The sequence below is a fragment of the Eretmochelys imbricata genome, chromosome 7, assembly GCF_965152235.1.
Source record: "Eretmochelys imbricata isolate rEreImb1 chromosome 7, rEreImb1.hap1, whole genome shotgun sequence".
Lineage (NCBI taxonomy): Eukaryota > Metazoa > Chordata > Testudines > Cheloniidae > Eretmochelys > Eretmochelys imbricata.
Genome location: NC_135578.1, coordinates 72,836,230 through 72,859,837, shown reverse-complemented (window position 1 = coordinate 72,859,837; position 23,608 = coordinate 72,836,230). Strand labels below are relative to the sequence as shown.

The window sequence follows — 23,608 nt, the reverse complement described above, 5'->3', positions numbered from 1 at the left end:
TAATGAGAACACACTGATCTAAGACCCCCTCCTTTCTCAGTGTATGGGTTCAGGTACAATAGTGGTAGTTTTTAGCTTTTGTTTGTTTGTTTTTGTTGGTTTCCGATTTTGGTATTTAAATACAACAGTGGTAGTGTGTTAAATTCCTTGGGTCTGATCCTGCCATCTTTACTTAGACAAAACTCTCATTGACTTGTGTGCAGGAGGGTTTTTAAAGTGTAGTGTTTAAAAAAAATCAGACTAATAAACACTAAATTATAAAAGAAAAATATCCTCCTAGAAGACTATGATGGCAGAAGTGTTAGCTCTTCTACATTACTTCCTATCTTGTACATATGCAGTAACAGGGTTTTAAAATAGGGGATTATCTAAATAATAGTTGTTTAAGAACTTTTGAAAAACTGAACTTTAAATTTATAGATTGTCATGTAAAAATTCCTGAAATTAGGATTTTCAGGAAGAATGAAAGTGGGTTTTCACATAATGGCTCTTTAGCTGATTGTATGTATATACTTTTTAAAAGATAGATTATCAAGAAACTGCAACTACTCCTTTGTGTAGATCCCTGAAATAAGACTAAGGTTTTGTAAATCCCAGCAAGGATGTTTTTCAGTTTGAAATATGATAATTGAATTTTTCTGTCATTAATATCCGTGTAACAGTTACTCTGATGGACAGGTAACTGTCAGATGTCTTTCACTTTCCATGGTACTTTCCATAATCTTTAGTTGCACAATTAACTTTTTGAGTAATATATTCTGGTTCAAAATGAATTATGTCCATTTGTGCTCTGAAAATGATAGGTAACCACTCTCAAAACTACAAATCATATGCTAATTACATAAGATTTTAATATAATAATATGTAGCAACAACTAATTAGTAATTAAAGATCTAGACACCATTTTGATCACATTAATTGCATCGCTAATTCAACCTTTAACTATAAACTTATTAGTGTGTTTTATTTGATCCTTTTTCCATTTCCCTTCTATTCACATCCCTTTTCATTTAGACTTAGGAATCACTCTTAATCCTTGTTCCTCCAAATAGATATGCACAGGTACTCATGTGCAGCCCCACTGAATTCTACATAGGCAAAAATGTCTGCTGGTGCATGTAGCAGTTTGAAGGTTGGGAACTTAATCAGTAAATGAGAGCAAGCAAGTTTGCCTTGAGCACGTATAAACTCCTTTACTACTTAACTACCTCTTTCTGCTTCTCAGTAGCATCCTGGACCATGATACCCCCCTCACCCTATCTAAAAAACAACTGAACATTGAAAAGAATAATTATTTAAATTAGCATATTCAGAATTACAGCTTGCCACAATCAATTATCTGAGCCCAAGACAGGGGACCCAAAGAGGGCTACACTAAGAAGTTGGATATGTTAGTGCCCTGAAATCTTAATTTGCACTCAAAATGGAACAGCAAGAGGTGACAAGTTTCTAAGTCCTCATATTGTTATCAGTAGGCAAGGGATACACTCCCAGGTTAGATCTCCCATAGATGTACAAGGTGCAGTAATGCAGCAGGTCTGGAGACCGAAGAGCTAACTGGGACCTCAGATGAACTGTATAAAATTAAAAGGAGTACTCGTGGCACCTTAGAGACTAACCAATTTATTTGAGCATGAGCTTTCGTGAGCTACAGCTCACTTGACTGAGCTGTAGCTCACGAAAGCTCATGCTCAAATAAATTGGTTAGTCTCTAAGGTGCCACGAGTACTCCTTTTCTTTTTGCGAATACAGACTAACACGGCTGTTACTCTGAAACCTGTATAAAATTAGTTTCCTTATAGTTACAGGTAAAGAGGACTCTGAAGGGGTAGAGCTCCATACCAGTGGTCAGAGGGCTGAATTGTAGCTGGAGTTGGATTCTTTCTCTTTACATAGAAACCTTCTTGTTTCTTTTGTTATAAACTATCCATTCAGGAGCATACCAAAGATTTTTTTAAATGGGTGCCTATAATTGGATTCCTAAATCCACATTTTGGCACCGAGATAAGTAGCCTGATCTTTCAAAATACTGAACATCCAGCAGCTCTCATTTAAAAACAAGGCAATTTATTTAGGTGCTAAAATATGGACCTAGTAAACCAACTTTAGACACTCATCTTTAAAAATCTTTGCTCTAAACCTTCAGGGAAAAAAGAAGTTGCTGGCAGTAATATCTTTGCTGCTGCTGTTGTGGGACGATCTAGTCCATTCCACCGGTTTAATCGAATTTTTCACCTTAAATCTGGAACAGGCCTAGTTTCTCTTAGAAGAGCCTTCTCCTCAACTTCATGCATAAAATTACTCAGCTACAATGGGAGGGAGATTTCTCCATGTTGCCTAATCCAGGCCAATGGATTTTCCCTGGATACTTAAAACAAGTCTCCCAAGACATGTGTGGCAGCATGGAACTTCTTAATCAATGTTCCTAACTAATGAAATCTGATCTAAGAGAGATAGGTCAGTTTCTTTAATGATTTCCCTTCAGTTAAAACACACTGTGTTCCCCAAGAAATAGTTTCAGGGAAAGGGATTACAGGATTATTTTTGGAGCCTGTCATTAATAATTGATTAATCATATTTTCCCCTTATTTTAAAGCCTGTAATATTAACCTGACTCTTTCACAGCCTATTTCACAAGGTTTAAAGGATAGCTAACTAAATACCTAGTTCAATAACATTGTAAAGACATAGGGTGAAATCTTGGCCCCATTGAAGACAGTTGTAGAACTCCTATTGATTATAACTGATTTAGGATTTCACCCGTAATATATAGCTTGACTTTGACATGAATCCGATGGACAAATCTGTTGTCATTCATTTTTTAACATTTTATAAAAATACATCCATCATTTCACAAGATCAAATCTTCCATAGACTTTTAAGTGTTATCTCTGCAGGCTGATCCCTTTATTTTTATCCTTTACAGTTCCACCAACTGAAAAATGCAGTCTGGGTTGAAAATAACCAGGGAAAAGTTTGGTGTAGTAGCTTGATGCTGTGGTTTCATTTACATTGCCACTTGTCTTTATTATGGGACAGCTGTTTGCCTCACCATAATTATGGTGGAGCTGAGCTCCCAAGTTAAGAAGTGATGTTTCAATTCAAGGTTCACATTACTAAGATTTTGTGCAACTTAGGAGTATCCAGATTTGTGGACACTGAAACAAAGCAAATGTACCTTTTTTCTTTGTGTTAGTATTTAGTGAATGTCAAAGCAAACTGTCTCTAATTGCAAAACTAAAATCCTACAACTAAAGAATTAACACCAATGTATAAAGCTAGTGATTTTTTGGGGCATTTTAGTCGATGAATCAAATTGTCCTCACCTTATTAAGACTGTAGTGTGATTTCTAGTCTGAATAAGATGAGCAGGTTTTGGCTCAATAACAGTAAAACATTGTTTTTGTAACCCAGATGAAAAGTAGTGCATGTCATGTACTTTAACATGCCTCAACATACTGCTTATTGAATATAGTATATACTTCCTTTTCATAAGGAACTCATTGAAGGATAAGATGCCCTAATTATCCTGCTTTTTTTTGTTCTCAATTTCAAATGACATTTTCTTTTGCATAAAAACACAAACTTTTGTCTTATTTTAGCTTCAACCGGCATTCTTCCACCTCCATCAGCTACCAGTCAAAAAAGAGGTATAAAATATTATCTTTTGCAGCTACTACACATTAAAAGTATTTAACACACCACTTTAATGCTACTAGTAGACTTCTAGTGAACTATTAACCTAAAAGTGATCTTATTAAAAATGTCTCCTCTCTCCTTTTCCTGATGACTAATAGTTTTCAAACGTAGTATTTAATTCATTTCCTCTCACATGTTATTGTCTGTTACAGATCCATTCGGTTAAGATTGGGCACTTTCAGTGCCTTTCAGAGATGTTATCATTTTACTGTTCCATTAAACCATCTTCAGTCCTCAGGATATCTTTTGTCCCCTGCTTAACCACTATTTACTTTCTGCGGCAGAAATTACAGCTGGTAAATCTTTCCAAAGCTGATTTAGCTTCACTGAAACCCTTAATGATGTAGCTCAATGCTTTATTTCTCTCTTACAGGAGTCTTTTCCTCTTCATCACTAAATCTAATCTGCATCCTCACTTTGGTTGTCTTCATAAACAGTTCCATAGTTGGTTATTGAACTCAGTGGTGCTGTTGTTTTTCGTTTGTTTGGAGACAATTTTTTTATTTACTCCAAGTGATTTTCTCTTTAGCAGACACCAGTTTCCTACAAGTACAAGGAAATCTAGGGCAGAGTTTTAAAGTGCTATAGATATTGAGAAATACATGAGTAACAAAGCAGTTATTTTTCTGCATGATGGTCTAAACATGAGTAACCTGACTCAGATTTCCTAATGCATTTTGCAAATTTAGAGTCCTAAAAAGGGTCTTTACTACTGAACCCAGGTGTATGAGACGAGAACATACTCAGCAATGGCAGATACACTTGAATTTCAGATATGGTTTTATAATAAATGTAATTTATAATATCCTACCGTACACAGCAAGTGTTGATCAGATTCTTTAAAAGTAAGTATGTTGCACTGTTTCTTGTGTAACTGTTTTCCCTTTGAATAATAAGGCTTAAAGTAATGAAAGATCTTCAGATTGGCTAAAACATACACTATTGCCTTTTGAAATCATCACATAAGGCCAAATCTACTACTGAGTTGTTTCCAGTAACCTTAGGATGCCACTGAAACAGAGTCCCATAAGCTCTTACATTTCAAAAAAATTGGTGTCAGTATTGGATTAAATGGACACTGTCTGTAAGGTATTTAGGTTGGGATTTTTAGTCATTCTGTCTAGAATACAAAAAAGAGCAATGATTCTGTGTGAGTTCTCACTATTCTCCAACTGAAGTTCAGTGCAGCTGGCAGCTATATGCATAAGACACTTAAGAGGGGACAGCAACAGGAAATAACTGTAAATGCAAACAATTTCATGAATTTTGATTCTGTGTCATTGAGAGCAGCTTTCATAGTTACAGAATTGTGGCACAATATAGCAGAGTCCACAGTAAACTCAAACTCATGAGAATAGTTTGTCAAAATCAGTGCCTCATATTCTCCATGGCACAATGGAACCAAATTCAGGCCATGTTTACACTTAAGTTATATTGGCATAGCTAGGAATGTGTAAACGCAGTAATATTGGGGGGGGGGGGAGAGGGAGTCTTATTTCTTATTTTATTCAGAGAACTGGTATAAGCTAGATGGGCAAAAGCTGTCTTTTTTCCAGTATAAGTTGTGTCTCCAATAGGAGGGTTTGCGAGGATATCTGTTCCCTTTTACTGTCAAAACCTTTCTAGTGTAAACAAGGCCTCAATGGTCAGAACCCCTAAATCCTGCAGCACATGTGGATAAGAGTCTGAACGAGGCCTTGGGGGATCCTCCCCATGTGAGGCTCAATGAAATAGTGGGACTGAAGGAAAAAAGGAGTTTGTAAAGCAAGCATGGTGTTGAGGAAAGCAAGTGAACTGTTTAGCCCCAGCAAGGGTTTAATTTACTCTTCCTGTATGGATTACGGTGCTTGCTGCAGAGAGGTGCTTGCTGCAGAGCATAAACTTCAACATCTGCTGACTTCTGCCTGTTCTCCTCTTGCGCTTCTTCTTTTCCTTTGTTTTCCTCTTCACCCCTTCCCAAGGCAAGTTTTCTGTCTAATCTAATCCCTGACTCTCTGGTAGTTGTAGAATTGGGGCTTGAATAAACTGGAGAGTCTGCAGCCTATTTCCTCTTCCACAGTACGTAGAGGAGCAAGGGCTCTTTACCTGCGTGGAGGCTGCTTGCTCAGCAGAGGGGAAGGAGAGCTAGAGCTAGGTGATTGGAGTACCATGTACATGGCCAAGTCATCTGATAGAGCATCTGGAAGAACTATGTGAGGAGTGGGGAGGGCAGCAGCCCTTGTTTGTAAACACTGTTCAGCAGGCATAGTCTGGGGTAGAGCAGGGAAATCATCTCCAGATGACCAGATTGCTTGAGTAGATAAAGCTGAAGATTTGCAAGCAGACAGCTGTAGATCCTTCTGGTACAACTGTAGCTCTTGGGACTCCTTCTGAGGTCTCAGGAACATCCCTGAACTCTTGCACCTAAACCAGAGAAGTCACCCTATGTTAGAGTGAGCTCTAGGAGCTGCAAAATCAAAGAACAACTGAAGTTGTCCGAGAGCTGTTATTCTGTGAAACAATTGAAGACAAGCCACTGAAACCAGCCACAAGCTCTGCCCTTCCCCTGGAGACACTTGTCTGCAACTGCACTGTGAGCGGGGAAGGAGGAAATGTAGCTGGTTTCATCTGTTCCTCTCACTGATTCCCATGGCTCAGATATCTCTCCCCCAGCATCCTGTTTCCCTTTAAAAGCACCTAATAAAATAAATCTCCAAAACCTACACTTGTGCAACATTCAAGACCACAAAAAAGTATGGGTGTGTATGTACTTATGTGTGTGCACACTAATCCACATGTTAACAACTGATTTAAATATTAACATTAGAGGTTGGGTGCGTGTACAAAATTAAGGTATTTTGTGAATGTATCTGAATTTGTGCACCCCGACAGCTGCATCCACACTTCTGACAATCTGGTTTTATAGCATAAGTAGGGTAATATATTTGCCATGAAAAATGTTCTTCAGTGAAATGTATCTACTTTTGCGGTCATCAAACATTTTATGTTTCTTAAAAACAGCATGATCAAGGAGATGGATTGAGCATAGGCCTGGGAACCAGAAATTCTTATTCCCACTTATTTCACTGGCTGTCCTAATAAAAATTGATCTTATATCCCAGTGTACTGGTAGGACCTTGCAATATTTAATTAATGTATGCCTCACAAGACCTCTCTGAGGTAAGTGGATGTTGCTTCAAGTCCAGTGCTCAGTCCTCCAGACTAAATTGCATTCAACTCATTTAATTAAAGTAAAAAGGTTGCAAGTGTGAAGATCAGTAAATCCAAGCTGCAAATAATGCTGTGGTTTACTATTATCAAACTGAGGCCTTGGCTACACTACTGGGGTAAGTTGACCTAAGTTACGCTACTCCAGTTACGTAGCTGGAGTCGATATAGCTTAGGTTGACTTACTGCGGTGTCTACACTGCACTGCGTCAATGGGAGATGCTCTCCTGTCAACTTACCTTACTCCTCTCATTCCAGTGGAGTAACAGAGTTGACCAGAGAGCGCTCTGTGGTCAATTTAGCAGGTCTTCACTAGACCCGCTAAATCGACCCCCGCTGCATCAATCACAGCAGCATCAATCCCTGGTAAGTGTAGACATACCCTCAGGTTCATCACCTGTACCGTGAGAAAGTGCTGGAGACACGAGTGCTGGAACAATTTTTATAGAGGTGCTGAGAGCCATTGAACCAAACTGTAAACCCTGTATGTGATGGAAGCCACTTCAAGCCAGGGGTGTGGCAGCACCTATGTGTGGAGATAAACTCCTCAGGGGTGACTTTCCGCATTGAAATCCCTCACTGCTGCTATTTGGAATCCTTCAAAGAGTTTCCCAATCCAGGAGCATAGGGGAGAGATCATGTAATTGCAAATCAGAGGCTTTTGGAACCCTCCGAACTTAAACATTAGAAAAATAAATGAATAGATTATAACCTCATCCTAGACCTGGAAAGGGGCTAGTTTCAGAGATGAGATATATTTTTCTCCCTGCTTTCTAAAGGCCAAGTGCTTGGTCCCACTGAAAAGACGTGGGTTACCAGTTCTCATAGCACTAGTATAAATCACTGAATTGTGTTTGATTTTGCTCCCATTTAAATCAGTAGCAAAACTCCCACTGATTTCAATGAGACCAGGAGAAGCCTCTTTGTAGGCACTAGGCAAATGGACCAAGAATCTCATTTTCAGATGCCTAGCCCTGACATCTGAAATGATCAACCCCTGCTAAATGGGATCTTCCTGCAGTTGGTCACGCTCAAAACTAGAGATTGATTAGGTCCCCTATTTGGCTAGTTTTCCCAACCAAAGGGATTGATTCTGTAAAGGTGCCAATGTTAAAGATACACTGACAGCAGGCTCTTTTTCCTCATTAAATTTGTTTTTAAAGCAGTCATTAAAATGCCAGTGATAGGGGCTGCACTGGCTGTCTTCATCACCTATAGTGACCAAAAAGGCTAATGAATCTCACATTCTTCTCTCTGTGCCATTAAGGAAGCATCCCTTGGGGTGGTATGGAAGCTGACAAATCTCTTGATTTCTTAATCTGCGGCTCTTGATGTCTGGAAATTGCTCACAGCTTTGCTTTGCTTTTAGAGGTACGGGCCAGTCCTATACATCAACACCGGTTTTCCAGGGTACCGCTCCTTCCTCAGGCTACAGTGAAAGTCCAGTTCCTGCTCCAAAACCAAGAGTTGTCACTACTGCTAGCATAAGGCCCTCTGTCTACCAGCCAGGTAAGGTGATTTCAAAAAGGTGAAAGCGTCCATACTAATGTCCAGTAGCTTTTTATGCAGAAAATGCAAGGCCTTTTTACACATAAAGGACCAAATTCTGTTGGCCATGTTAGAAATTAGCTAATTTGTTCTGCCTAATTTCAAACCCACCCTAATATTGTGACTTCTGAATTATGTTGGGTTTTAATTCGGCTTAGAAGACACTGTCAGAGGAAAGGGACTTAGGAAAGGAGAAAGGAGGGGGTTAACAAGAAACCAGAGTGATCTAAATTTCCCAGTGCGAGGCATCTGAAATGCATCTGCAAACCACAAGCTGTGTACCCAGTAAGCAACAAGGGAACTTATGTGCACTTGAATATTGATAATAAGGTTTAAGAATGCTAGACCCTCTGTGCACCTAAATGTGTTAGTGAAACAAATGAGAGAGGGCTTAAGGTATGACAGTCTATTAAATTGAGTGAGTATATTTGCAAAATAGGTAAGGCCATAAATCGAGCGTCTCAAACTTACTTCCACGTGTAAGGAATGATGTATTCTTGAAAAGCACTTTGTTTGCAATGTTTTGCTTCCCATTCCCTGCAAATCCAATTATTGAGGGGGTATATTTGATTATAAACTTATTTAGAAAATGTGTTAACTCTTGTTTAAATTTCCTTTGTATTAATGTGTTACAAGTGGAGCAAATCGACCACAAACCTCCAAAACCAACTATGACCAAATATGTGTAACCCAGATTGCACAAATTAAACCATAAGGACATAAAAATCTAAACATACTTACCAATAAAAAAATTCTATCCCTATCCATCCCAGTAACATGCTTAATTCAGTTAACAAATAAATGTACTGTACTCTTGGCAAGAGCGCTTCAAGGATGATTTACATCTTGCAGTCCAAGTAAATAAGAAAAATCTGCCAAATCTGCCTATAAATCCCAAGAGTCCAGTGTCCTCATCCATTCTAAAGTTCTGAGAGAGAAGAGAAGGTATCTTAAATTAAGAGGGAAGAGAGGCAAAAAGCTCTCATGGGGAGGTATAGATGTGACATAACCCAGCTAATATCTGACATATTTTAGGCTATTTAAAGGAACTATTTCATCACTGGTCTCAACATCATTAACAGTAAAGCTTTAAACTTCTACTAATTTTGTTTTTAGTTACATATGCCAGTCCGTATTCTCTCACCACTCAATAGGAATAAATCCTATTGAAGTCAGTGGGAGTTACTGCTGTCCTGCAAAGGAGAACAAGGACCCCATTCATTTTTTTAAAGGAAGAGTGAATCTATTCCCATAATACAGATGAGAGCACAGAGAAGAGGATACCTAAAACATCTCTGGGATATCTGATGATACACTGGGTGCTCAGTTAGAGTTCTGATGGACCTAATCCTGCAAACCCTGAGTACTCAGGACTCTCATTAAAGTAAATGAGTTTCAGAAGCCATTGCAGGCAGGATTTGGGCCCTAAATTAGGTGTACAGTTGGGCAGAGGGATGCCTTTATTTTCCATTGCCCTGGGCACTTCTTTTGCAATTCTGCAGATAGCTGTCTTTGTGCATCATTGCCCCTAATTGCAGACTTAAAATGTGTGCTTTAAAAATCAAGCCCTGCATGGGTCTCTGGACACAATGTACTTATTTCAAATCTTCATATTGTCTATGTATATTATTCCATGGGTACCACAGGAGCATAGTGTTCCCCAAAGGGCAGGAGGAATTCAGAGCCAACATTCAGAACATTCATGCTATCTATTAGAGAGAAAAAGAGGAAAATGCAAATTGTGGTAACCCCGGCAGAAAGCACCCTCCACTGGTAGGAGCTTGAGAACAATCACAAGGAGATATTTTAATATCTTATGAATCAAAACCTCCCCCCCCCCAAGGTTTCAGATGCAGGAGAGACTGTATTTTACATATGTGTTAGAAAATAATAGCGTTTAGGCCAAAGGCAATTTATTGTAGTCACTCTACAACATATTGCTGCTACTTAATGTGGTAGCAACTGTAGACTACATTTCTGGATATAAATTGACACTACAGGCAGGAGACCTGGACTGTTCAACAAGGAATTTATTGCTTAGAATGGGGGTTGCGAAAACAGCTCTGTGGTGTTTATGGAAGTGATGGATCGACAGCACTGATTTAAAGCCAGCTGTCACATAGTGCCATTAGGCATAGTGGAAACTTCCCCTCAAAACTTTGCCAGTGCATACCTAGCCTGCAGTATGTATTGCTATTCCATTTCTGAGCAATATGGACAGCTATTCAAGGACCAGACTTGAGATCACTACATCCATTTCTCTCATGTCATCTAAATGCAACCTGAGCTTCATTCTTCAGAGGTAAAAGTCTTCTAATTTACAGAGCCACACTCCCATTGTAGCGACTTGGTTCTCTGGCTTCATTTTCTACTGTCCACTGCATGCAATGGTGAGACAGTGGAGACTGTTACCAGAATTTGCAGCTCACTGAGGCATTGGGAGATCCCAGTCCCTTGAGGAAGATTAGGTGTTTGGAGGGAGTTATTTGTTCATTCATGCCTATCAGCCACTTGCAGCCTTTTAGCTGGTACCACAGTATTCCAAATCTCACCCTTGTCATAAGTTTCTTCTGCAGAAAAAAAGAAGCAACAAACCAGTGTGCGACAATATTTCACCTCCTCAGCTGCAGTGGTTGAGATTCTAGAATAAAGAAAACTAAAGATAATTGGCATTGTGAGGGCAGTCAGGATGCCAGGGCATTCCGTAAATAGGCAACCCAGGATTGTGACGGTCACATTGAGACATCTGTCCACTTTGCTTCTAGTAATTTATATTACTGTAGAGCCAAAAGTCAGGACAGATCTTTTTTCCTGTGTGGAATGAACTTCTGATCTTAGTCCAGTTCTTAGAATAAAGATATATATGCTGCCAAAACCATCAGCACAATTGGTTCTAATTAGCAGCTATAGACTGAATAGGTATCCCATCTGAACTAATCTTTGTCCTGTAGAAGTAGTCTCACTAGCTCAAAAAAGGATTACATCGGTGGCAATGTGAGGAAGCTTGCAGCTGACAGTACTAAGGCTGTACCAAGGATAAATATGAGTTCATTTCTCTGAGTTGTCAGTCTGACACCTTTCCAAAGTGTGAGATTCACTTTTAAAATATCTAACTATTAATTGTGTCTGTTCATACCGTAAGGCATTTTCTAGTTTTTGTAATTTATTTATTCAGATTCCTAGTACTCTAAACAAAAGTGTGCCCATCCCAACCTCTGGGTGCCTTTGGGAGTCTATTTAATTATGTATATGTTAAGGCACTGATTCATCAAGGTTCCATAAAAACCGGTCTAACTTCAAGCATGTGACTAATGCCTTTGAAGTCAATGGGACTATTCATGTACTTAAAGTTAGGCTTGTGCTTTTACACTTTGCTGAATTGGGGCCTAAGAGACTATTATCAGCAATTACCCTCAGATCAAAATACCCATCAGTGTTACAATATATATAATCTCTCCCTAGAAAACCCAAACCAAGAAGGTTTCTACAAGCCTGCCACCCGCATGGTTGTGGAAAATGACGGAGGCTATTTTTCAGAAAGAAAGCATGGGATGAGATCCTCAGCTGGTGTAAATTAATTACAGTGGAACTACACCAATTTAAATCATCTGAGGATCCGGCTCGTGTGGGCCATTACTAATAAGAGGCTGTACTTCAAACCAGAGGGGTGGCCACTAATCCATGCTAATCTCTCAAAGCACTGTTACACTGCTAGATGTTTGCCTTGTTTGGTGCCTCTGGGAAAAGCATATTTTGCACATCTCCTGGTGTTGAACAGAAATCATTTTTTCAAAAATCATCACCCCTTTGACAAGAAGGATTGTTGTTCTCTATGAATGCCACTAGGTGGCAGGAAATACCTAGCTTTCTCTCTTTCAACTGTGATTTTTTAGACTAGGACAGTGCTTGGGTGTACAGAGCAATTTACAGCGCAATCTTTTATTCCACAAAGCAGTGAGATAATTGAGAACAGTAAAAGATAAAGGAGATCTTTCCTTTTAACTCCTTTGATCAAATAGAATGACTCACATGTGTAAAATTACTCATGTGTAAGTGTTTTCAGGATTGAGGCCTAAGGCTGTAAACTCTCCAGGGCAGGAGCTGTATCTTCCTGTGTGTAAGTGTGAGGACAGTGTCAAGTAAGTTCTTTGGAGCGGCCATTCTCATTTACCAGATATTTGTACTGTACCTAGAACAATGGGGCCCTGACCTGCATGAGGCCTCCAGGTGCTAGCACAATGTAAATGATTACTACTAATAATAATAAATTGTGTTTGCTACCAGAAAACTACTATGACAACTATCAATAATGATGCATCAGATCAAAAAAGCCTCATGTGGTAATTGCATTTGTTAGTTTCTTTCTGGTGGTATTTTAAATTCAGAACATGCAGAACAAGTGCATAGGTCAGTGCACAGATCACTATAGGGTCTAAGAGAGTAAAAGTATCTGAACCTAAATAAATGGAACTAGGCCCTGCTATTTTGGAAGCTAGTCTTTTTTTTTTTTTCCCCCATCAGAAAATTGTTTGTTGGGCCTAACTGTGACCCTGAATGTGAGTAGGAGGGTGAGAATTGGCTAAGTCCTGTGGAGGCAAGGACTCAACTTCTCGTAATAGTGGTTATATGAGTAGTTTCCCCATTTCCCTACATCAGAGAAAATAACAAAGCTTATCCTTTCTTTTGTGTTATTGGAGAGGCAAGGGTGTTTAAAAGTTGAGTGACTGAATCATTATAAGCGTTTTTTTAACAGGATATGGGTTAGTTGGGTCAGTCTGTTGGCACATTTTGTGAATTTTACATTTTATATGTTCAATCTAGTACTTCTTGTAATGGCACCGAGAGTTGGAGATCTGAAGGCTAGTGAAATAAATAAAAATCAAAGGTGAATTTGTATGTGTAGAGCTACAAAGGTAAGAGTAACATTCTAGGTGAGCCAGGAAGATGTTTGAAAACTATTTATAAGGTCAATATACTATTCCTTCCTCATCAGAATGGCTGGAATCCCAAGGTTGGTGAAATCATTCCTAGCAGATAGTGACAACACTCTGCTAAAAGTAAAAACAATTATAATAATCCCAATTTGTTATATGGGGGGATATATTTTGTACTGAATCCTGGCTTTCAAGATGAAATGATGAATGACTGAAAAGTTATAATTATCTTGCGAGAACTAAAAGCAGGTTATGGATACTCATGACTTGTCATTTTGCACCAGTTCTCCAGCCAATGTATTACAGTGATTGTGACATGATTCACCATATTGCTTTATTTTTTAATGGCAAGTGGGTGGGATGGAAAATCCAGAGTGAGAGACCCTTCCTCATTTCAGTTCATTGTACAGAAAAGACCCTGGGAAGAGTTGAACCCAGGTCCTAGAGGTTAAAAGGAGAGCATTATAACTATTACTGATCACCACCTCCCTACTCCTATACTTAGCCCACTCAGGGTATTTTTAATTGACTGTAGTTCTTGTTTGAAGAAGCAGTTATGTCACAGTTATACACACGTGCTGTCTGTTGAGATAAAGAAAGCTGCTAAAATGCGGGGATCCTAGTGCAACTTAAGAGAGATGATGAAAAAGCACATGCAGCATCCTTGTCTGCAAAGAGGCAACTGGCTAAATACTCCCAGGTTAAAACACACTGAGTTAGTATCTCTGAGCCTAGAAGGATACTAATCTTGATAATTTTAGCTAGTGTCAACCTAAGAGTGGTACTTATACTGCCCACTGGGGCTCCCATTTGCTCTCTGACTGAAAAAAAGTTTACTAAAGAATGTTGCTATTGAAGCTTAGTGTCTGACTATCTGTGAAACTTGAGATGATATTATCAGGTCTTCTGTGGTATACATTGGTCTGTTATGCTTTACATGAACAAACTGACTTTTGGGGAAAAAAATCATCCATAAAACTGAGTGAGCGAGAAATCACTGTCTTTAATTATAGAGCCCCATAGGTGGGAGCCATTTGAACTCATCAATTAGAGATTAAATATTGCTTTCTAATTCTAACTGTCTTAATACCATAATAGGTAAATAGTTACAGCCCCAGGGCTTTAAGAGATTGAATATAAACTCCTTGTGCTGAGATCTTTAAACATTGTTTACAATTCCAAGATGAAAAAAAGAAGCCTAAAGCTAAGGTGGGATGCATGATTATGAAACAGTGAAATGGCTGATGCTGCAGTATAGGAAAGTTTTTTAGAGAAAATGTCTTACAGTACTGTTTGAACTCAGTAAAAAGAAAAAACAGATATCGTTAGTGTGATTTTAGTAGAATGATGTACATACAATTCAAGCACCTGTAATTCCCAATAACCAATGACTGTCATTCTCTTACACATGGGAGGGTGTGAGCAGAGGGAGGAGTGTTAAGCACTAAATAATCTTCTCAAAACTTTATTTTCTGTAGAGATCTGTGTTATAGTCCAAATTTCTTCCTGCCTCAATTAAGGTACTGTCCCACCCCCTACTCTGCACTGACCTGGGGTGTTCTGTATTCCTCTGAGTGCCTTGAGCCCACCCACTCTCCCCAACATCATCATCTTATAAACAAGGTGGCCTAGAGTATAGAGCACTGGACTGGGACTCAGCAGGCCTCTGTTCCTTTCCCAGCTCTGCACTGGCCTACTGAGTGACCTTGGGCAAGTCACTTCACTGCTCCGTGCCTCAGCTTCCCTATCTGTAAGATGGGTATAACAATACTGTTTTCCTTTGTAAAGCTCTTTGAGAACCAGTGATGAAAAGCTTTGTATAAGAGCTAATTATTATTATTATTATTATTTTATTTTAGCACATTCTCAAAGCCCCATGCCATGTCATGGCCAATATCTTCCTGAGGAACAGAGCTTACTTTGGAGCTACTGCTGCTTGGTTACTCTTAAATTTCACTTCTTCAAAAGTAGAGCTTGCCACCGCTGCAGAAATCTCGGCCCTGCTAGAGTGGAGAGGCTAGGATTTTTGTCACGCTTGCAGGCATTTCTAGAAAATCTTTAGCCAGTCTTATTTAAAACAAACACACACAAACCAGAACTTTGAGGAAATCTGCATAGCCACTACTAGCACAGCAGCTGACTCCACTTAAGGATACTGATTCCACAGTTATAGCTGTAAGTGAGGAGAGACTGAGACGAGGAGGACCTGGGATGTGGGGGCAGGAGGTAGACAGTGACTGTGACTGTGTCAAGGAGCTGAGGGTGGATGCAGCAGCTGGGAAGACTAGGACTGGGATAGGCTGGAGGGGCCAAGGGCAAAAGGGCTGAGCCTTTGCAGGTGGAGACGGGAAGAATGGACTCTGGCAGCTAGAGTACATTCTCCTCAGAACCTGTCATAGAATCCAGGATTCCTGAGTGGCACCATTCCTTTGCAGTCAGCAAATAGTTGTGAAATCCACTAGTAAAATGTTTGCCTTTTCCTGCTCTAGTGGCTGGCCTTCGAATGGGATGACAGCTTACTACAGCTATAAGTTATTCTGTTAACTCAAGAAGCAGAGTTCTGTACTGTGGTTCTAACCCTGCTGATGAATCACATGGCAGTCTGTATAACTGCACATCATGGAATTTCTGGGGTTTTTAGTTTGCTTTTTTAAAAACCCAAGAAATGACATGCAAAAAACTACATTAGAAAAATAATCAGATTGCAAAAACAAGCATGCAAAAATTAGGAAATGCCAGTAGTAAGGTTGCCTGTTCAATAAAATACTTTTTTGAGCTGCTGTTACAAGGATCAGTGTGGCCTGTGTTAGCTATATTCATTGGTTTCTCATGTTCTAACTTAATTTACCCGGGGGTGGTATGCCTTAAATTACCAGAGGGTATGCCTTAAATTACCAGAGGGTCAAAGAAAAGAAGGGAGGAAAACATTGATCTAGACGGCATTGTTAAAGAAAACTACTTGCACTGATATTGTCAATAAACAAAAGAAAGACTGGGAGGAGGTGAGTCTAGTTTGTTTAAGGTCTTTATTTTTGTGGGGAGAAGGGTCATTGTTGATGACTATTTTACTCCTACTATAGAGGCTATTGAAGCATCAAAGTCTGTCTGTCAGAACACAGTATCAAGAATCTGCACAATGGTGACATTCTCCAAAAGCAGTTGAGTTTCAGTGAAGAATGGGGAGAGATCGGGAAGCCAACATGCAATGCCCACAGCTGGTCTGTCAATGAGTAATAGAGGGTTTAATTGCTGCCAGTGGATCAGATCTAAATAATTCATTAGAAGAATAAGCTGACTTGGAGAAGAACCAGAAACAAGTAAGAGGAGGGGCCATTTCAGAAAGCTAGGAGGGCTCCAAAGCTTTTAATAGTAGGGGATGTAAAGTAGGAGCCAGGAAGCAGCATGACTAAGAAGGTGAAATACTTTCCATTCCAGACAGTGAGCCCCCTGCAGCCTCTTCTCTTAAAGGTACACACTACACTGTATTAGAGCTGCAGGCCTTGCTTGTCGCAGGATGGAGAATTTGCCCTGACAAGTTCTTTTGAAAATTCAAGATTTTGTTGAAGCAAAAAATATATAAATAAATAAAATCTAATCTCTAACCAAATTACTAAGGAATATTCTACAGTGTTTTAACACTTTCAGAAAGAAAGAAAGATAGATAGATAGATAGATATTACATGTTTATCTGACTTTAGCACTGAGTTCTGCAGGGCTAAAATACAAAAGTCTTTTGCATTTTATCTTTGGTGGGGAAATTTACCAAAAAAATTGTGCCAGTAATTGCTGGGAGCACCAGCATAGACAGGGCTCTGGCAGCTTCTGGCATTTTTACTGCTGTTTTAGTGAAACCCAACTCACCCTTTGCTAGAGCCCCACTTACTCTTTCTTTCATTTCTGTTCTCTACCTCACTCCCTAACATCCCTGCTCTATTAATGTTCCTAAGTCAGATAGGGGAAATCAGGATGGGCTCTTCACATCCTCACAGAGCATGCCCTTTCTGAGGCTCTGGCTACACTACGCAGCTTTTAGTGACACAGCTGTGTCGCTACAGCCATGCCGCTAAAAGGTGCACAGTTTGTCAGCTCTCCTGCCAATAAAAAACTTCCACCCCCAACGAGTGACATTAGCTTTGTCAGCAGGAGAGCGCTCCCACCGACAGCATTGTTCACACCGGTGCCTGTAGTTGGCAAAACTTTTGTCTTTGGGGGGTGTGTGTGTGTGTGTGTGTGTTTTAATACCTCTGAAAGACAAAAGTTTTGTTGCTCAGTTGCCAGTGTAGACATAGCCTAACTTGACACTTCCCTGTTGGTGAAAAACAAGAGCTTTGTCAGTAGAGGAAGCTCCCTGAAGAGAGGGGCTGATAGCAACCAGCAGGTTTCCCACTTTCCATGGGGCGGTGGGGTTCAGGCTTTGGGCTTCTGGATACAGGGCTTCAGGCTCCGTCCCTGGGTCCTGTCCTCCAGCTGCAAGGCCTTGGGCTCTGGCAGTGGGGTTTCAGACTCCAGTACTCCTGCTGCCTTCCCAGCCCCCCACCCCCATCTCCCCTGACCGTCATTGCCTTTCCCAGCTCTCCCTCCAGGACTTAATTTGTCCCCAGGCTTGCCAGGGCTGAGTAAGTCTGCTGTGAAAAGTGATACTTGTATGTTTGTAAATATCACTTTTCACAACAGACTTACTAGCTCGCAATAAATAAATGACAATGCTTTGGACATGTATATGTGCATAGTTGTTTGGTTTTCCTAAAACTAATTAAATATTTTAGGAAAAAGTGTGAGAGCGGCCACGAGCAAGTTTTGTCCTGAGAACTCCTGCCATAAGAGTTAGAGGTCATTACTGGGAGGGGCAGCATGGGGGCCATGCAAAAACTAATTTCACCCTGCTGATACTCACTCCTTCTTGTTAACTGTTTGAAATGGGGCACCTTGATTACATTGGCCTCATTAGCACTACAAAAGTGATTTCCACCCCTTCTTGTCAACTGTGGAGAATAGCCCACTTCCACCTTAATTGAATTGGCTCATTAGCACTGATCCCCCACTTGGTAAGGCAACTCCCATCTTTTCATATGCTGTGTATTTATACCTCTCTACTGTATTTTCCACTCCATGCATCTGATGAAGTGGATTTTAGCCCACGAAAACTTATGCCCAAATAAATGTGTTAGTCTCTCAGGTGCCACAAGGACTTCTCGTTGTTTTTGCTGATACAGACTAACATGGCTACCGCTCTGAGATCTTTTTCTCTATTCCTCAAGTATGACTTTCCCCTGCTTCCTCCAAACAGGAAATGCTGTATGCTTCCAATAATTGCTCACTCCCCTCTAAAGATGGCTGTGAATTCCACAGACTCCTCTGCTGTTCAGTTTTTCTTCCTTAGCTTGTCAGGAGTCTGTGCTGAGCCCAGTTGGTGAACCAGAAAGCACTGAAAACAGAAAACACTGTAGCTCAGTCGTTCTCAACCAAGGGTCCAGGGCTCCCTGTGGGGCTTCAAGCAGGTTTCAGGGGGTCCGCCATAGCTGGCATTAGATTGGCTAGGGCCCAGGGCAGAAAGCCAGGCGGGACTGCAGCCTGTGGCCCCGAGCCCTGCCACCTGGGGCTAAAGCCGAAGCCTGAGCAACTGAGCTTCGTGTTGCCCCCTATGGTGTGGGGGCCCGGGCAATTGCCCTTCTTGATACCCCCTAACATCAGCCCTGGCTTTTATATGCAGAAAACAGTTGTTGTGGTGCAGCTGGGCTGTGGAATTTTTATAGCATGTTGGGGGAGGGGCTCAGCAAGAAAAAGGTTTGAGAACCCCTGCTGTAGCTGACAGAGCTGGAGCATTCTGTTGTATATTCTTCATGTAGCATTTTGTTATGGTGAAAATGACGTAGGTTTTCTGCAAAATTAACAGAACGTTGTTGATATCTGATCCTATATAGGAAGTTATAATCTGTTGTAGCAAGTTTGGTATAAATCTGTGCAGTCGTTAGTCTGTAACACGGATCCAAAAAAAGGTGAGACTTGTTGAGTTAAATTTCTTGAGTGATTTTTTTTTTTTTTTAACATTCATGTGTTATCTCAGGAGGACTTGTCAATTCAATAAGTACCTTCCAAAATTCACATACACTTCAATTAGTATTTTGGTGTGGTGTTTTTTTAAAACAGCAATGAGTTTGACCTACACAAACTTGCTAACAGTGTGCCCATAATACATGTCATGTGAGTTAAGATGATCCTAGCACTTGCCAAATGTAAAATCATAACTAACTAATTTCCCCTCAAACTTTGCCTTCATATTGAGGCCATGTTTGTAGGAAATTGGTTGAGTTGTTTAAAAGTTATGAGTATTTTAAGTCAGCAAAACATTTTTGAAAATTGTGTATGTGATGGGGGGCCCTATTATAAGGCCAAGCTGCCTCCATTGGCCTCATGCGGAGTTGGTACACCCCGCCACCCAGTTGTTGGGATTCCCTGTTAGATCAGGTAATTGCAGTACAGTGGGCTCCAGACCCCTGCTAGGGCCGAGAAAAAAAACAGTCAGTAGCCCCTGAGTCTCCAGGCTGGGGCAGACAACAACACTTGGAGTTCTGGCCCTCTGGGTAGGATGCAGCAATGGTCAGCCTGTAGCCCCCGGACAGGGCTAGGCAAACAAATAGTCTGTGGCCCACAAGCCTCCTGGCTGGGGCAGGCAGTAGCTATTGGGGTTCTGGCCATCTGGGTGGGATAGAACAGCAATTAGTCTATAGCCCCCAGGCGGGGCAGGGCAAACACTTAGCCTATAGCCTCTGAGTCTCCTGCGGCAGGCAGTTACAATTGGGGCTCTGGCCCTGTGGGCGGGGCAGACCAAATAAACAGTCTATGGCCCCTAAGCCTCCTGGCTGGGCAGACAGTAGCATTTGGGGAATCAGCCCCTGGGGCAGAGGAGAACAGCAACCAATCTGTAGCCCCTGAATGGGGCAGAACAAATAAACAGGCTTTGGTCCCTGAGCCCCCAGACTGGGCCAGAAAGCAAACAGCAACCACACCTAGTGGTCTGTGGTAAGGGAACCCAGCCCCTCCCGTTCCACCACATTCCGACCCAGGGCCCTATGAAGCTGGGGACTTCCATACTAAGGATTTAGGCATCAGCTTCTACTACATCCCCTGGGTCACTTCCTACACAAGTTGCATCCTGGGCACCTCCTCATCTGGTGGCGGCCTGGTGTCTCTAGCAGTCTCTGCAATCAGTGAGTTGCCTGCAGCATAGTCCGTGTTCTCGGGCTCTACCGCCTGGAGCATCACAGGCGCCTCTGCAGGAACCTGTAGTACACGTCCTTCCCCTGCCTCAGCCAACCCCTACTGAGCTGGGCTGCCTCTTTTTAACTGGCTTTTCCACCTGCAGCGTGCGCAGCAGGGGAAAGGGGACGTTGCTTCCTGGGCCCACAGTGATTGGTCCTTCCCTGTTGGCCCAGTGCACGACTGGTACACCTCGTCACAGTGTACCTAACTAATTCACAGATACACACTATGTCTCCCTTTCAGGGCCAAATCCTGGTCCTACTGAAGCCATCATGAACTTTTTTATTTACTTTATTGGGAGGAGGGACTGGACCCTGTGTGTGCACCTGTAGACTTTTTTTTTTTAACATGAACATGTTCATACAGTTAAAATTATGGTAAAGCAACACCTTTTAAAAAAATAAAAGCAAGCAAAGGCACTATTCCTCAAAGAGGATGCTATGCAGTGTTTCAAACTTCATCCAATATTTTCTGCAGCAGCCAAATAGTATGTCTGGAATCCTTAAAAAACAGGAAGTGATCTGTTTCACAGTTCCTGATCTCAAACAGATGAGGAATTTTGCTCACATCAACCCAAAAGAAAAATTCACCTTTAGGCAGACATCAAGCATAAGAATGTTGAGCCCAAAATAGGACTATTTGGAAAAAGTTATCAGAGTATGTTATCAGGGTGCTAATATGGGTCATTCTACTTACAGTTAATTTTCCCTCAGTAGTTAGCATCAAGCCATAAGATAATAATTATCTTCTACAGCTCATTCAAAACATCTTCTACACAATTTTGTACAACATGTAGTTCCACAAGTATCAACACAAATACACATCTATGTAAACATCTCAAAGTAACCATAATGCAGTCTGTAATTTCTTCAATAACAATAAATTAAAATGTTACTAATTTAATTCACTTAACATAAATATTTTAAAAAGGCTTGAAAAGAGGGTATTTTTTATCAAGGCTCTGGAGGTCTGCACTGTATTCTTCTTCTTGATCGCTGGCTTTCCTTGTTTTCCTACTCTCTTGGGTTTTTTTCCTTTAGGCTGTTCCAGAATACATCAATAATTTTTTTGTTTCCTTTTTTCCTTTCCAAAGTAAAGAATATATTTGACCTTTCTACACTGTGACTGGGAGATGTGGCAGTTTCTCAGGTGAAATCTTCAGTTTTACCTAGATTTCTGAGACTTAAGTCTATAGTTTTAAAAAGAGAACAAGATAATGGGAGGGCTTTCCAGTAAGTACAGACTCTAGATCCTGATGATTATTTGTATTAAGTCTCCACCCAAGATTAGTCCATTGTGCTAGACACTATACAAACAGATATAACAGTCAGTCAATACCTTGAAGAATTTACAATCTAAATAGACAAAACAAAGGATGGGAGAAAGAAAGTATCATTTTCCCCATTTTACAGACCAGACCTGAGACACAGATTATGACTTACAGGAAATCCATGGCAGAGTCACAGGAAATCCACGGCAGAGTCAGGAACTGAATTGAGATCCTGAGCCCTGGTCCAGTACCTTGATCATAGGGACATTCTTCCTCTAGTTGCTGTTGATTTTGCCTTGCTGGCCATGTGATCTGAGTATCATGATAAATGGAAGTGGAGTCAGAGTGCCTGTGTTCCCTGGAGGGGCTTTTATTGAGGTTGACACTAGGTGAACAGGGAACAGTTGCAGTTAGGCTGGAAGCAACTCAAGCCACATGGACAGAGCAGTGCACAAGGTTTAATAAAGTTCCACTTGTTCAATTTAACCTGCATTCAGTTTCACTTTTTGAAAATTAAACAATCTGTATTTGTTTCCCCAGCACTGTTTTTATTGTTCTCTTTCAGCCTCTGTGTTCTGTAAGTGTGGCTATTTTCTTCACTAATCCAGGTGTAAAACTTCTACAAATTACAAATAAGAGTGAGAATCTGTGGAAAAATTCACATCTTCAGCAATCTCATGATACCAATACTTAAGCAGAAACTATTAAAATCATGAGGAGTTCTGCCTAAAAGCTGATGGCTTGATCTGGCCATTTGAATCTAACGTGCCACTGTATTCTGAATCTAGGTTACTCCAGGTCAGAGGGCAATAATCACAACCATATACATGCACTCCCATTAACTAAAAACTAACACTGCATTGTCCTTGTAAGTGATCTTAATAAATTCAGTGAAAACCAGTTGATAATGGTTTCTGTGATTTATTTGGATATAAATCAAGGATTGTGGTGATATCCTGGAACTCACTCCAGCTCTGATCTGTGCTAAAGGGACAGACTACAATTAGAGTCATCTAAGTGTTATGTTTATTTATGGAATGCAGTACATTTTGCTAAATGTTGTTGTTTGCAATCTAAAAAGAAAAGATCTTAAAGCATTCTTTGATTTTCTTTTGGATGTTTATAACAGCACCAGCACCAGTGCATTCTTATACACCAGGGAAGGCTGATCCTTCATGCCGCCCTCCTTGGGTAACAGATGACTCCTTTTCCCAGAAATTTGCACCTGGAAAAACCACCACCTCCGTTACCAAACATACCCTACCACGGGGTGCTCCGGCACCATCTCCTGCCTCAACTTCAGCCTACTCGTCTCCTTCAATATCAGCCTCTTCTCAGACTCCTGCTGTAGCCAGGGGAACAATTCAAAGGGCTGAGCGTTTCCCAGCCAGCAACCGAACTCCTCTTTGCGGACACTGTAACAGCATAATTCGGTAAGGTCATGAGACTCTTAGGAGAGGGATGGAGGCAGAAGAGAAAATATCACAGAACAACTGATTATTGCATTTTATTATACAATCTCAGAGCATGAGACACAGTTAAATAATCCAGAGGGGATGTCTGTTGTCTGCTTGATTCATTTAAGATTTCCAGAGCTCATCTTTGCCATCGTGTGGTTCACTTTTTATCATGGCCAAGTTATACAAGGTCATTGTTTTGGGCACCTTTCCTACCAAAAGCACTGCCTTTT

General features: G+C 40.7%; 1 protein-coding gene across 1 annotated transcript in view; it reads left to right on the top strand.

The window, feature by feature from the left end:
• The window catches only part of LOC144268187 (LIM domain-binding protein 3-like), a 44,401-nt gene that overhangs the window by 11,090 nt on the left and 9,703 nt on the right, over nt 1-23,608 (top strand). Inside the window, exons 3-4 of the mRNA XM_077822840.1 lie at nt 8,276-8,415; nt 23,048-23,351. Coding sequence (XP_077678966.1) covers nt 8,276-8,415; nt 23,048-23,351 — 444 coding nt within the window. The remainder of the gene's footprint in view (nt 1-8,275; nt 8,416-23,047; nt 23,352-23,608) is intronic.